Raw genomic sequence first — 12,700 nt, forward strand, 5'->3', positions numbered from 1 at the left:
AAGAGCAAAGCTAAGTCAACACTGAGACAATCATCTCTTGGGATATTGTATCTACCAACTGTCTTAGATTATTGATACCAGGAGGAAAGAGGATTTAAAAAGCTGCTTTCTGTCCTCTCTGTGATTTCAGGAGGGTGAACCAGAGCTTTTGTTTACCTTTGGATCTGTACTAAAAGCCTTTTCAAGTAGAGAATACATGGTGAGGCAGTGAGAAAATATTCACTCTTAAGCCTTATGTGGATGTGTGTACTGGTAGAATCTCTATGCAGGACAATTTGGTAATATTATTCAAAACTACATTTGAATGTATCTTTCAGCCCAATAATTTCACATCTCAAAATGTATCTTATAGGTAAATTTGCATAAAATATAAGATTATTCACTTCAGCTCTGTTTGTAATGCAAAAGAGAATATAACACTAGTTAACTATATTATAATATACCCATAAAATGTAATACTATATAGTATTGATATACAGTCATAACAAATAGTAAGGGAACCCATTATACGTAAATATATGGTAAAACAGCAAGTTTAAGAATAATATGTATATTACCCTATATGTATAAAAAATAAATAACTATATATAAATATTTGTGTATATTTTTCTATTTTTATCCATATAACATCTGTAGAAGGTTATATAATACATGGCTAAAATTGGTGGCCTCTGAATGGCTGGTCACTAGTGGTAAAAGAAAGGCATTATTTCTGGAAAAATATGTTGTACTTTTTGAATTTTGGACTATGTGAATATGTTATCCAAATTAAAAATATGTACAAAAATTTTTAAAAAGTAGTAAATACTTTTATGTCCAGGCATTTTTGTGATAAAGTTTTATGATGTTCCCAATTCAAAAATATATAATCTAAGCTCCAAAAATGTAGAAAGTAATAAATTAACTTGATACTATATAAATATTGTTAACTTCCCAGCCTAGAATAAAGTGGTTTTATGGCTGTCTACTTTTGTCAGCCAATTCTAAATTTTAGATTTTACAACTTGCAACTTCCCAATCATAGTGCTTATTCCCATACAGTTATGTGCTGTATAATTATAATACTGTATTTTTACTATACCTTTTCTATGTTTAGATATGGTTGGATACACAAATACCATTGTGTTTTGGTTGCCTACAATATTCAGTACAGTAACATGCTGTACAGACTTGTAGCCTAAGAGCAATACGCTAAACCATATTGCCTAGATGTGTAGTAGACTAAGCTATCTAAGTTTGTATATGTGCACTCTATAATGTTTGCACAGTGGCAAAAGCACCTAACAATGCATTTCTTTGAATTTCTCTTCATCATTAAGCAACACATATCTATATGAGACATAATGCTTACATATTAGACACACTGTTTTGTGAAAATTATTTGTCCATGTAGAGCTGGATTATCAACATACCAAAGATTCCCTTGGAACTTAGTGTATTTCTTGCCATTTCCTAGATTGACTCAGTGTTGGATTTGCTCCTAAGGATATTCCATCTACTTGGTGACTTCAGTCAATTCAGACAGAAACACGTTCTTATGACTTCAGGTGTATTAGCTGAATGAGAGCATCTCCTTTTCAAAATTCCACCACAGTTCCCAGATTTGAGCTCCGTTTAAATAATGTGGCTTCTGTGCCATTTTGTGACTGGCAGGAAAGGTTGATTAGGCCTTGATTATATGCTCACATCTATTTTAAGGGTTTTGGACCAGTAGTATTCAAAGCAAATGGATTGAAAGTTTAGGAGAAATCACTCCCCAATGGAAACCCAGAATGTTAACAAGTGAAATGAACTGGATGCTAGGAAGGCAAAAACAGCAGCTATAAACTGTAAGAATATATTATAAAGAAAAAAGCTTGCATTTTCACTTGGAGGAAACAAGACCAGTAAAAGATGTGACCGGAATGGAAAAGGTTGTTGAACCAGACTAAAGTACAATGGGCTAGTCCAGATTTAGAGATTAAACTCAATTTCCTATTGCTCTTGTTTTGGTTTACTGCTAAAACAAAAACACTTGAGGCATGGAATATGCACCACTTAGAGAATGAAGTAGTGGAATCAGCCTTGTTCCTCTGAGAGGAGTGCCTGTAATTCAGTAGTCAGCACCCTGGATTGGAGGAGTCCAGGCCTCTTGGCTTCTTGCCTTTTGCAGGTATAACTAGTGAAGGACACACATTAGACACTGAAAATCTACCCACTAATATGTATGTGTGTTTATATATATATATATATATATATATATATATATATATATATGAGATGTTTTTCTGTGTCACAATTAGATATTCTGTATTCCCTTTCTTACTAAGTTCTTGGGCCAACAGCAAGCCTAACCAGGTCTTACCAATGCGGACAATCATGGCAAAACTTAAAGTCTAAGAGCAGGGAAGTTTAACGTGTACTCAATACTTTTTGAATGGCTGAATAAATGACTGAATTTTCACAGAAAATTGACACCTCTAAAAAAGAAAGATATTTTTAAGAAAAATGGCCCATTTATACTATAGAAATCAAAATTATGTGCTTTATCAGTGATAACACCATTGATTATTAAAGCAGCAATATACTAAACCATGTGTATATGTTTTCTGTGTAATTTTACAACTATGAGAATACATCCTAAAATTAGTTAACACATTTAAAAGGGGGAAATTTAATTTTATTAAGTCTAGAGAATCATTATAGAATTTACCCTAATGGCTTAAAAAAGTTAAAATATTTCACTAACCCTTAAATCTTTTTGTGTACTCAGAAGATTTCAGCCCAATTGATCATGTTTCACTTCAACAAATCCTTATAAATAAACTTTAACCCATAGGACAGATCCATTAATTATGCTTTCAGGGGAGGCATAATTAATGGATCTGTACTGTGGAATTATAGCATTCAGTAAATATTAATAATGCAAACTCACTCTACCAAGCACCTTAATAGTACCCAAACAAATAGATCATTTTATATGACTGAAGCTTTCCTTCAGCATTCCCATATGGAACATGAAAGTATGCAAAACAATTTAACATCAGCTTTTCTGGGAGAACTTAATAGAAGATTAAAGATTCTCTAATGGAGAGATTTTGCATCTCAATAAAATGATCTGTCAAAATTTATTTTGATGAAAGTTTTAAAAGCCCTGATAAAAACTCAGAGGCTATGAGTAAATGACTATTATGTATTATAACAATGAATAGCCTGGTTATATTGCTAATGAAGAATTTTTAAAATAAACTTTTAATTGGGGAATAGTTTTATATTTACAGAAAATATGCAGAGACAGTACAGACGAGTGTCATAAACTCCTGAGTTTCTCCTACTGTTATCATCCAACCTCAGCAGAGTACATTTCTCACAACTTAAAAAACCATCGTTGGTGCATTACTATTAACTCAACTGATCAATGTATTTGGATTTTAACAGTTTTCCTTAATGTCCTTTTTGTTATTCCCGAGTCACATTCAGGATATTTTATTACAAGGGTCCCCAACTTCCTGGCCACGGACCAGTGGTCCGTGGCTCATTGGAACTGAGCCGCACTGCAGGAGGTGAGCGGAGGGCGAGTGAGCTAAGCTTCAGCTGTGCTTACAGCTGCTCCGCATCATTGCCATTACCAACTGAGCTCCACCTGCCTTTCAGATCAGCTGCGGCATTAGAGACCCTTAGGAGCGCTAACCCTAGTGTGAACTGCACATGCGAGGTTTGAATGCTCCTTATGAGATTCTAATGCCTGATGATGTGTCACATTCTCCCATCCCTCCCAAGATGGGACATCTAGTTGCAGGAAAACAAGATCAGGGCTCCTACTGATTCTACATTATGGTGAGTTGTATAATTATTTCATTATATGTTACAATGTAATAATAATAGAAATAAAGTGCACAATAAATGTAATGCACTTGAATCATCCCTAAATCATCCCCCTCCCACTCTGTGGAAAAATCGTTTTCCATGAAAACGGTCCCTCATGCCAAAAAGGTTGAAGACCATTGCTTTATTATTGTTGTTCGCCATGCCTGCTCAGTGAAAGTTTCTCACACTTTTCTTGTTAAGCACTGATTAGGTTTTTGCAGAACATTCCTCGATTTAGATTTGTCTGATATTTTTCTCATGATTAGACTGTGGCCATTGGTTTGAGGGTAGAAGACCATAGATGTGAAGGATCCCTCTCTTCACATTATACAACGTTCATGCTGTCTACATAATGCTACCCTTGATCACTTGGTTGAGGTAGTGTCTGCTGGGTCTCTCCACTGTGAAGTTACATTTTCCTTTTTTCATACATTACACTTTGGAAGAAAGTCATTCAGTGCAGCCTGAGGGTGGGAATAGGGTGTTAAGTTTCATCTCTTGAAGAGAACTAGCTAAATGAATTATTTGGAATTCTTCTGAAAAAAGATTTGTCTCGTCTCTCTATTTATTTGCTGATTTGGAATTTTTCTGAAAAAAATGTGTCTCTTCTCCCTATTTATTTGCTCATTCTTTTAATACTTTGAGTTATACTCCGTAGTATGTTATTTATGTTGTTGTTTGAATTGTTCCAGCTTTGGCATTTGGGAGCTCTTTCGTGTTGACTTCTTTGTTCTTTGTCTGTTTGGCATACCCCTGTTCTTTTGTTTTTTTAGTACTTCCTTGCTTTATGGTACCACAGGATGCTCCAGAATCATCTTGTGCCTCTTGTAAATTACTTGTCCCATCCTGGACTTGGAATTAGACATTTCTCCTAGGAGCCCTGATTTCTTTTTTAGAAAAAAAAAAAAAAAAAAAACAAGATCTAGGCACTGTGTGTTAGTAAGGATATTTTATTTAATAAAATTAACACATTTTCCGCAGAATCAGAAGAAAAACATAAGACATACAATAAAATATTTATAATACTTGTAAAAGATTCTTTCATTTTCATGGATTAAAAATTAACTCCCTAACTTATGAATCAGTTAACTATATTTCAAAAATAAATTTAAATTTTAAATTTTATATTTTGTTTGTTTGTTTGTTTTTGCAGTTGCAAGATTTAATAGAGTGAAAACAGAGCTCCCATACAAAGGGAGGGGACCCAAAGAGGGTAGCCTAAATTTTATGTTGTTAGATACACACGGCCGACTTGGAAATTGTATACACAGAACATTGATAGTACTAAGTGACAAATAGTTTGTGAATCAATTGAGAGTTCTTCCTTTCTTCATATCAAAATGAAGAAGAGAATACTGTTTCCCAATGCTATTAAAATGAATACACGTTTGTATTTATCAATAATAAATATAATAGTAGCAGTTAAGATGTAACACTCAAAATATCAACTTTATTTTCTGATTTTTAATAGTGCCTCTTATTCTTCAATTTCTCTGCTTTTTTAGTGACAGAATATTGAGTTTCAAAGCTCTCAACTATGTACTTTGCCCAATGCCAATTAAGCAGTGTCCATTGAGCATGTTCACATTTTCAAACTAAACATTTAAATCATTGTTTATAGTAACAGATGATACACTATTTCCCCAAATTTTTGTCTAGATTTAACTTGAGAAAAAAAAGTTGCTATTAGTATAACAAAAAATATTTTCTTTCATGCTCATTATTTATTTTGGGGTAGACGAACTCTTATGATTTGCAAGTCTTACTTTTCACTTGGGTTTTATTGTGGTTGTTGTTAATAAACCTTGTATACTTATTTTTTCTCATCAAAAATGACTTCTGTTAATTAACTTTAAGTTGGTACAAAGATATTGAGTTTGAAGATTTCAATGAGACCACTTATCTGCTTTTTCCAATTTCTTGATAAATTGTCCCTGATTATTCATATATGTTTTAAGGAGCCATCTCATAGGAGCTAAGAGAAGTTCTAGTCCTCCTCCTGCCATTGTTTTCCTTTAGTATGGGGTCATTTTCATTTAGCCTGTTGATATCTGCTCTTCACCAACACTGTATTGCAGATTTGAATATGATAAGGTGGCATGGTGTTTGCAGGAAACTCTGTGTGCTTAGATCATAGTTTATTCCATTGAAATTTTTGAAGAAGAGGGTAGTATTTCCCATCTGTCTCTTGGGATTTTATTTAAAATAGCTTTTTTTATGTTTGCTTGCTCCCTCTTTTTGCTCAGGGCCAAAGATGAGTCCAATGGTAAGAGAAACAGTCTCTGAGATAATAGAAACATTGCTTCTCTTGGTATTTCTATTCTTCTTCCCAACTAAATATTTCACTTCTCTCCTTCTGCTAATTATCTTCCTAGGAAGTTCCATAATATCCCACTCTGATGAGAGTCTTGAATATTACTTTAAACATTTCAGTGCTGTAGCAAAGCCTTCCTACCCTTCCTTAGATATATCTACACATAATAATTCCATATTTTTATTTATTATAATTATAGTGAAGACATGAGTAAATATAAGACTTTCATATTATGAGAAAGGTTGGTTAAAATATCTGAGATTACTTGCTAAAATTCAAATTAACCTGTGAAAATCTTGTGCTATAACACATATAGTATCAGGATTATTTAATGTTTATTGTATACCAAGAAATTGGAAAAGCATCTTCAAAGAATAAATCTCTGATCCTGCTATCTTTTGCCCATATGTATTGAAGTGAAAGGTTAGCAGAAGAAAACGTAAGAGAGAATCTTTGAGAACGTGATTGGTAGGCCAATATTTCTTAGGTAAAACACCAAAACCACACACCACAAAATCAAGCTAAAAAAACAAATAGTTTAGAAAACTTTGGCTCTTTTGAATATGTGGTTAAGAAAATAAAAAGTTAAACCACAAACTGGGTAAAAATATTTGTAATAAACATATATGACAAAGGATTTGTATACAATAATCCAATGATAAAAATTGGCAAAATATTTTAATACTCTTAGCAAATGAGATATACTAATGGTTAATGGGCACATGAAATGATGCTTAACATCATTAGTAGCCCATGGAAGAGAAAGTTAAAACCACAATGAGCTTCCACTGCACACCCATAAAATGCCTAATTTTTTAAAAAAGACTGATAGACCAATGTTTCCAAGACGTAGGACAAGTAGAAGTGCAAAATATTACAATCCTTTTGGAAAATAGTTGTCAGTTTCTTATAAAGTTTACATAATACAGGATGATATAAATTTGCCAGAAGACCCAGATATATCATTGCTAAGTATTTACTAAAGACGCATTAAAACACATGTCCAAAAAAGATATATACATGAATGTTCAGCATGTTTTTTTCATTAGAGCCCCAAATAGGAAGTAACACAAATCCCATCAGGAAGTGAGTGAATAAGCAAATTTCTGTCCACCATGAAATACTATACAACATTTTGAAATAATAGACTACTGAAATATGCACCAATATGACATAATGAATTTCAGAATCATTTTGCTGAGTGAAATAAGCCAGACCCAAAAGAGTTCATGCTATACACTTCTAATTATATGAAATTCTAGAGCAGCCCAAAGCAAACTAGTAAAAGAAAACACACCATTGTTTCCTGGGAGCAGGGATGGGGATAGTTCAATACAGAGGCGCATGAGGGAACATTTTGAGGTGATGAAAATGTTCTGTATCTGATATTGGTGGTGGTTACATATATGGATATATTTGTCAAAACTCATCTAATTGTATGCTCAAAAACTGCATTATTCTGTAGGTATGTTATATCTCAATAAAGTTGATTTAAAGAAAAGGATGGGTTGGAGGTGAGGAATGAAATCACTTGTCAATTAAGGAAATTGTCTTCTAAAAACAACAGCAACAAAGAAGTGAAAGAGTTTTTTTAAAATTAGGCAAGTAGAAAGAATTCTAGAGGCAATATTCATAAAAAGAAGGTGATATTAGCCAGAATATTTATAATATGCTCAGTAAATTCTTGTCTAGATTTTATTATTGAACCTAAGGATGACACTTAGGAGAAAAATGAAAGAGAACATAGTCTACATTAAATAGAAATAGAAAGGGAGAGGTGACCAATTTGTGCAAAATAACATTTTAATGGTAGGTAAAATGTTAGGTTCATATTACTTATCTGTGCTAGTGTTTGAAAGAAGCAGTTTGTCTGTTGGACTTACAACCAAAAATCAGGTTAAGAACACTTGTTAGAATAGGCTTCTTATGACAGAAATCTCTAGTGTGTCTCCAATGGATTAAAAAAAAATTCATGAGAATTAAGGAGATTTATTCTGTTGAGATATTTGCTTCTTTTAGAAAATAGCTCTTCTATTTTCCCATAGGATTCACTTTCACATTATTATGAACCAATCACTTGTAAAATCTCTGAAATATATCAAAAGCAGATGAAGCCATAATTCTGACAGAACATTTTATGAAGAAAGTTGTGGATTAACTAAAACTGTTAGCTTTTAAAAACATCAAATGTAACTTAAGTATTTTATTTAGATATTAAATTGTATCAGTATTGCTATTGTTGAATGAAAGAGTAAATGGATTAAAATATGAAATGTGGACAAGATTTATCTTCAAAAGCTTTACAATAGTATTTGATCTAAAAGAATAAGCAAATTGGAATGATATCTAAATTACAGATCTCTGAAAAGCAAATGGGAAAACAATAGGATAAACATGAAAATAATTTATGTATTTCTCAACTTGATAACTAAGTACAGTTTATCAGCTGTTGTCATATGAGATTGATTTGTTTTTTTAAAATATTTATCTCAAGATTTCCTCAGAACAGTAGAATTAAGGTGTCACACTTTAAGATTGATTTGAAAATTATAGCTAGAACACAATTTTCTCTTAGAATGACATTCAAAGAATCAATGTTACATAATGTAAAATTTGGAGTCTGCTTTTTACTACCCTTTGATTTATACATTAATTTCTGGAAAGTTGTGGGAGACCTCAACCTTTAAAGAAGTTTACCATGAACCTTGACTTTGCACTCATGTTCTTATGAAAATTAAACCTTCATTGGAAAGACTGTGATCCAGGCTTTTCAATTTTTACAAGTGAATGTCATCTATGTCTCCTAAATATATAATTTTTGAGGGTATGATACTTTAATAAGCTATGCAGGCTGTCCATACTACAGGTAAATATCGGATAATTCAACTATGAATGAATTATGTTCTGTCACTTGCTTAAATTCTTGTGAGAAATCCAACTTTAAGAGATTTAGCTCAAGAGTCTTTTTTTCTGTGTTTTTCAGCATAAAGCTTCATTCATGTCTTGTGTTAACATCCTGCGGTAAATTAGTTAGCAAGACCAGCCTTGTTTCTCTATTATGTCATATAATCAGAGAGCGAGAGTCAGCAATTCATAATATTTCCTGGATTGATCAAATAAATGGCGTAGAACTCCGGATAAATTTTGAAATTAAAGTCGATAACTAACTCACCTCAATTATCTGGTGCATGTATTTTCCTACTTCCTTTAGTAGATTATTGTTCAATTTTTACCTGATTTCCTTCTTTAGATATTTTTACTCAATGCACTGCCTTATATCAATTTCCAAAATAGGTGTGGTGTGTGTTAAATTAACATTATGCTGAATATCTTGGTTCCTGTGTTTATAGTTCTTATCCTTGGTTTCTGGACTAGGGAGTCATAAGTAGTCCCAACTTAATGGATATTTAAAATATGTCCAGTTTATTGTACATTCGAATACAGTGAATTAAAAATAATCCTTGAATAGAAAGTCTCTAAGAATAAGTAGTGGTTGTAGCACCTATGCTTTGAATGCGTTCTTTTGTTGAAACTTAAGTGAGTCAAACTTGTCTACTTATATCCTTATCTCACTTGAGGTGAATTCATTCTTTGGTTTTAATCTTCACTGCAAAATTTCTGTGTGTTTGCACATATATTTAGAAACCAAGCTGAAAATGTAGGTATATATTCTTTTCAATGTTTTCTTTTGTTTTATTTGCATATGGGAGAATCCCTCTGAGAGACTGTTAAGAATATAATAAAATGACTTCTGTTGCTACCTACTATTAGTAACTTTTTGTTGCTTTTAGAAAAGTAAATTAATGATGAACTTCTAACTGATATATCTTTTTTAGGCTAATTTCTCATTAAAGACGTTTTAATTGATTTTATTTTAAAAAGACTAGATAAACAGCCATTAGCAACATTCCAGGCATTCTCTTACATTTGTGTAAATCTTTTATCCGTAAATTTTTGTTTAGCAGAAGAAAAGAAAGGTAAAATGTCAGGGGCTATGAATTTAGGAATTTAAAAAATTTAATATTTTTTCAGTTTGTAATTGTATATTATGGCAGATTGGTTTACATAATGAAAAAAGTGGTTGCAATGATTTAAATCTTTATAGAAGAAAAACTAATCTGTGTTTGAAAATCAGTCTGAAATACATTGAAATAGCAACATAATGAATTATTACGGATACAGTTTAATTTAAAAAAGGTAAAATATAAATTAAGCAATGATGATAATAAATACCACCCTAACACAAAAAATGGCCATTATATTTGATAAAATGCACTTAAAATATACCTGAAGAGTGATAATTTGACTAATTTCCCAGATAATCGTTTCTACATAAGGAATGATTATATAATTATGATTAAATCTGCATTAAATCTGATTTTTTACGTTCATATTTTACTTATTTGTTTATTTTAATGATTTATTTATTTTTCTAAATTATGGATAGTCAAAATGACTACAAAACAATCCTAATTTAATTCAATTTCACTGTCCTTGCAGAGTGCAGACATGAGTCCAGCAAGCAGTACCACGTCACTTCCTGTTAGTCCTCTTACTGAAGAGCCAGTGCCTTTCAAGGTAAAAAACAAACAAGAAAGCATTATTTATAAAAATTTTAGGATAGTTAAGAAATAGTTTAAAATAGTTTATGTGTAGATGGTGAAGTGAACTGCTTTACTCTTCAAGGGTCTGATTTCAAATCTTAAAATCATTTTTTTGTGTGTTCCATTGTCATTGTATTGCTAACTAAAGGTAAAGGTTTGAATGAAAATTAATACTTTATGGGACAATTGTTTGTCTTACATGTAAATGGTGGAGTTGTATTGTAATAGGTTGATTCACATGAATTAGAGGTTTTAAATATTTTGTTTATAGTAATTATATTAATATACATCATAGGGGTAGAAGGAAACATTCAGCCCTCATCTAGTGGTTAAATTTTCATTAGCAATGCTAGGTTACTAATAATTAATTATGTAATTCTTTTAAAATAAGAGTCAAAATCAAGAGTTGAAATATGGAATCATTCCACCAAACATATTGTATTTAATAAATATTCGAGTAAATATGCAAATCAATATGTGGTATGACTGGTGACATTTTTTTCAGTTTGGGAAGCTATATACATAACAAATACGAAGTCTTGTTTTGCCACAAGATTAGATGTTTCTATTTAAGCCAAAGCTTGTAGATCAACTATTTTATGTTTGTACTGGGGTATTTAGATATTATTAGGATTATTATAAATAAAAACAATTCTTAAGAGCCTGAGGAAAAAAACTTAAAACGTTGGGATGATGTACTTAAGTGCACTGATTTCAGTATAGTTTGGTTCAAAGACAGGTGCACATTTTAAGATTATCACTTTTATGATTGCAATATTTTAACATGTAATTATTATGAGAGTTTTTTATTTTTCATTTAAGGACTGTATCTTATTCAATTTTATATTGCTTATACGTAGTACAGTTGCTGGCATGGATTTTCATATACTCAATATTGCTGTCTTGTTGAAATGATAATTATAGAAGGCTATGAATTCAAATGAGAGTATTTAGTTTTCTAATTATGGATACTTTTTTGCTTAATGAGAGTCAAATATTTGTTAGAAGGCCCTTTCTATAACTGCTAATTGTTAAATACTGAATGGTATTCTGATTACATTATTTATTGAAACATATTTTCTTTATTATTATACAGATAAATGAGAAAATAATACTAATGCTACAAAGTTTGATGTTACTGTTTTATGGTATATGGAACAAATTTACTGAAGAAGCATATCTTTAACAAGATTTTAATTGAATTCTCAAAACTTCACCAGAAACCACTTTTTCTTTTTAATATATTAACAATGATTACAGTCTTTGAAAATTAATGTATTTTTTAACAGAGGTTAAAAAAGGTTAGACATATTTCAGAATCTGCTGACATAAAGCTAATATAAATATAATTAGTTTCTCTAACTGGTTCTGAGAGATCAGTAGTTTTGGGGTAAATGTAAATGGTTCTATAAGAAATTAAAACTTCCAAGTGCTTATAATATTTAATATTGTCTTTTGATGGCCAACATAGTTATAGTGACTTTTAATTTACTCCTTTTGTGAAAGGAATATTGCCTATATCTTTTCAAAGTATTTAATCACCTATAAAATTATCCCACTAGTGTTTATAAGTATCTAAACTTAAAATTCAAAATTATGAAATAAAACTTTATCTGCTTCTTTCATTTTTAGTTTATAAATTGTCGTTGTGTAAATGAATAATATAATAATGTTACGTAAACACAAAATATACAGAACTATTTTGAACAGAATCTTAACAGTATAAAGCATTGTAATTTCAAGGATATGTTGAGAATTATATAACACATAGAAGACATTTAAGTTTTTTTGTAACCATATTCTGAAAAAGTCTAATATTATAATTCATATGTCTAAAACTTTGATTAAAATTATGATATTTGAATAGCTAGGTAACTAGAAAATAAAAGGTTGTCTTTTTCACCTATTCCCCATGAATGTGACATGATATTTCATG

The 12,700-nt window shown here is 31.2% G+C and overlaps 1 protein-coding gene across 10 annotated transcripts in view; it reads left to right on the top strand.

Annotated features, from left to right (window-relative positions):
- CCSER1 (coiled-coil serine rich protein 1) overlaps nt 1-12,700 on the top strand; it is a 1,459,661-nt gene that overhangs the window by 570,199 nt on the left and 876,762 nt on the right. For all 10 annotated transcript variants that reach the window (XM_063663910.1, XM_054484478.1, XM_054484477.2 and 7 more), the window contains one exon: nt 10,661-10,738. In XM_063663910.1, the coding sequence (XP_063519980.1) occupies nt 10,661-10,738 (78 nt within the window). The remainder of the gene's footprint in view (nt 1-10,660; nt 10,739-12,700) is intronic.

The sequence above is a fragment of the Pongo pygmaeus genome, chromosome 3, assembly GCF_028885625.2.
Source record: "Pongo pygmaeus isolate AG05252 chromosome 3, NHGRI_mPonPyg2-v2.0_pri, whole genome shotgun sequence".
In the NCBI taxonomy this organism is placed as follows: Eukaryota; Metazoa; Chordata; class Mammalia; order Primates; family Hominidae; genus Pongo; species Pongo pygmaeus.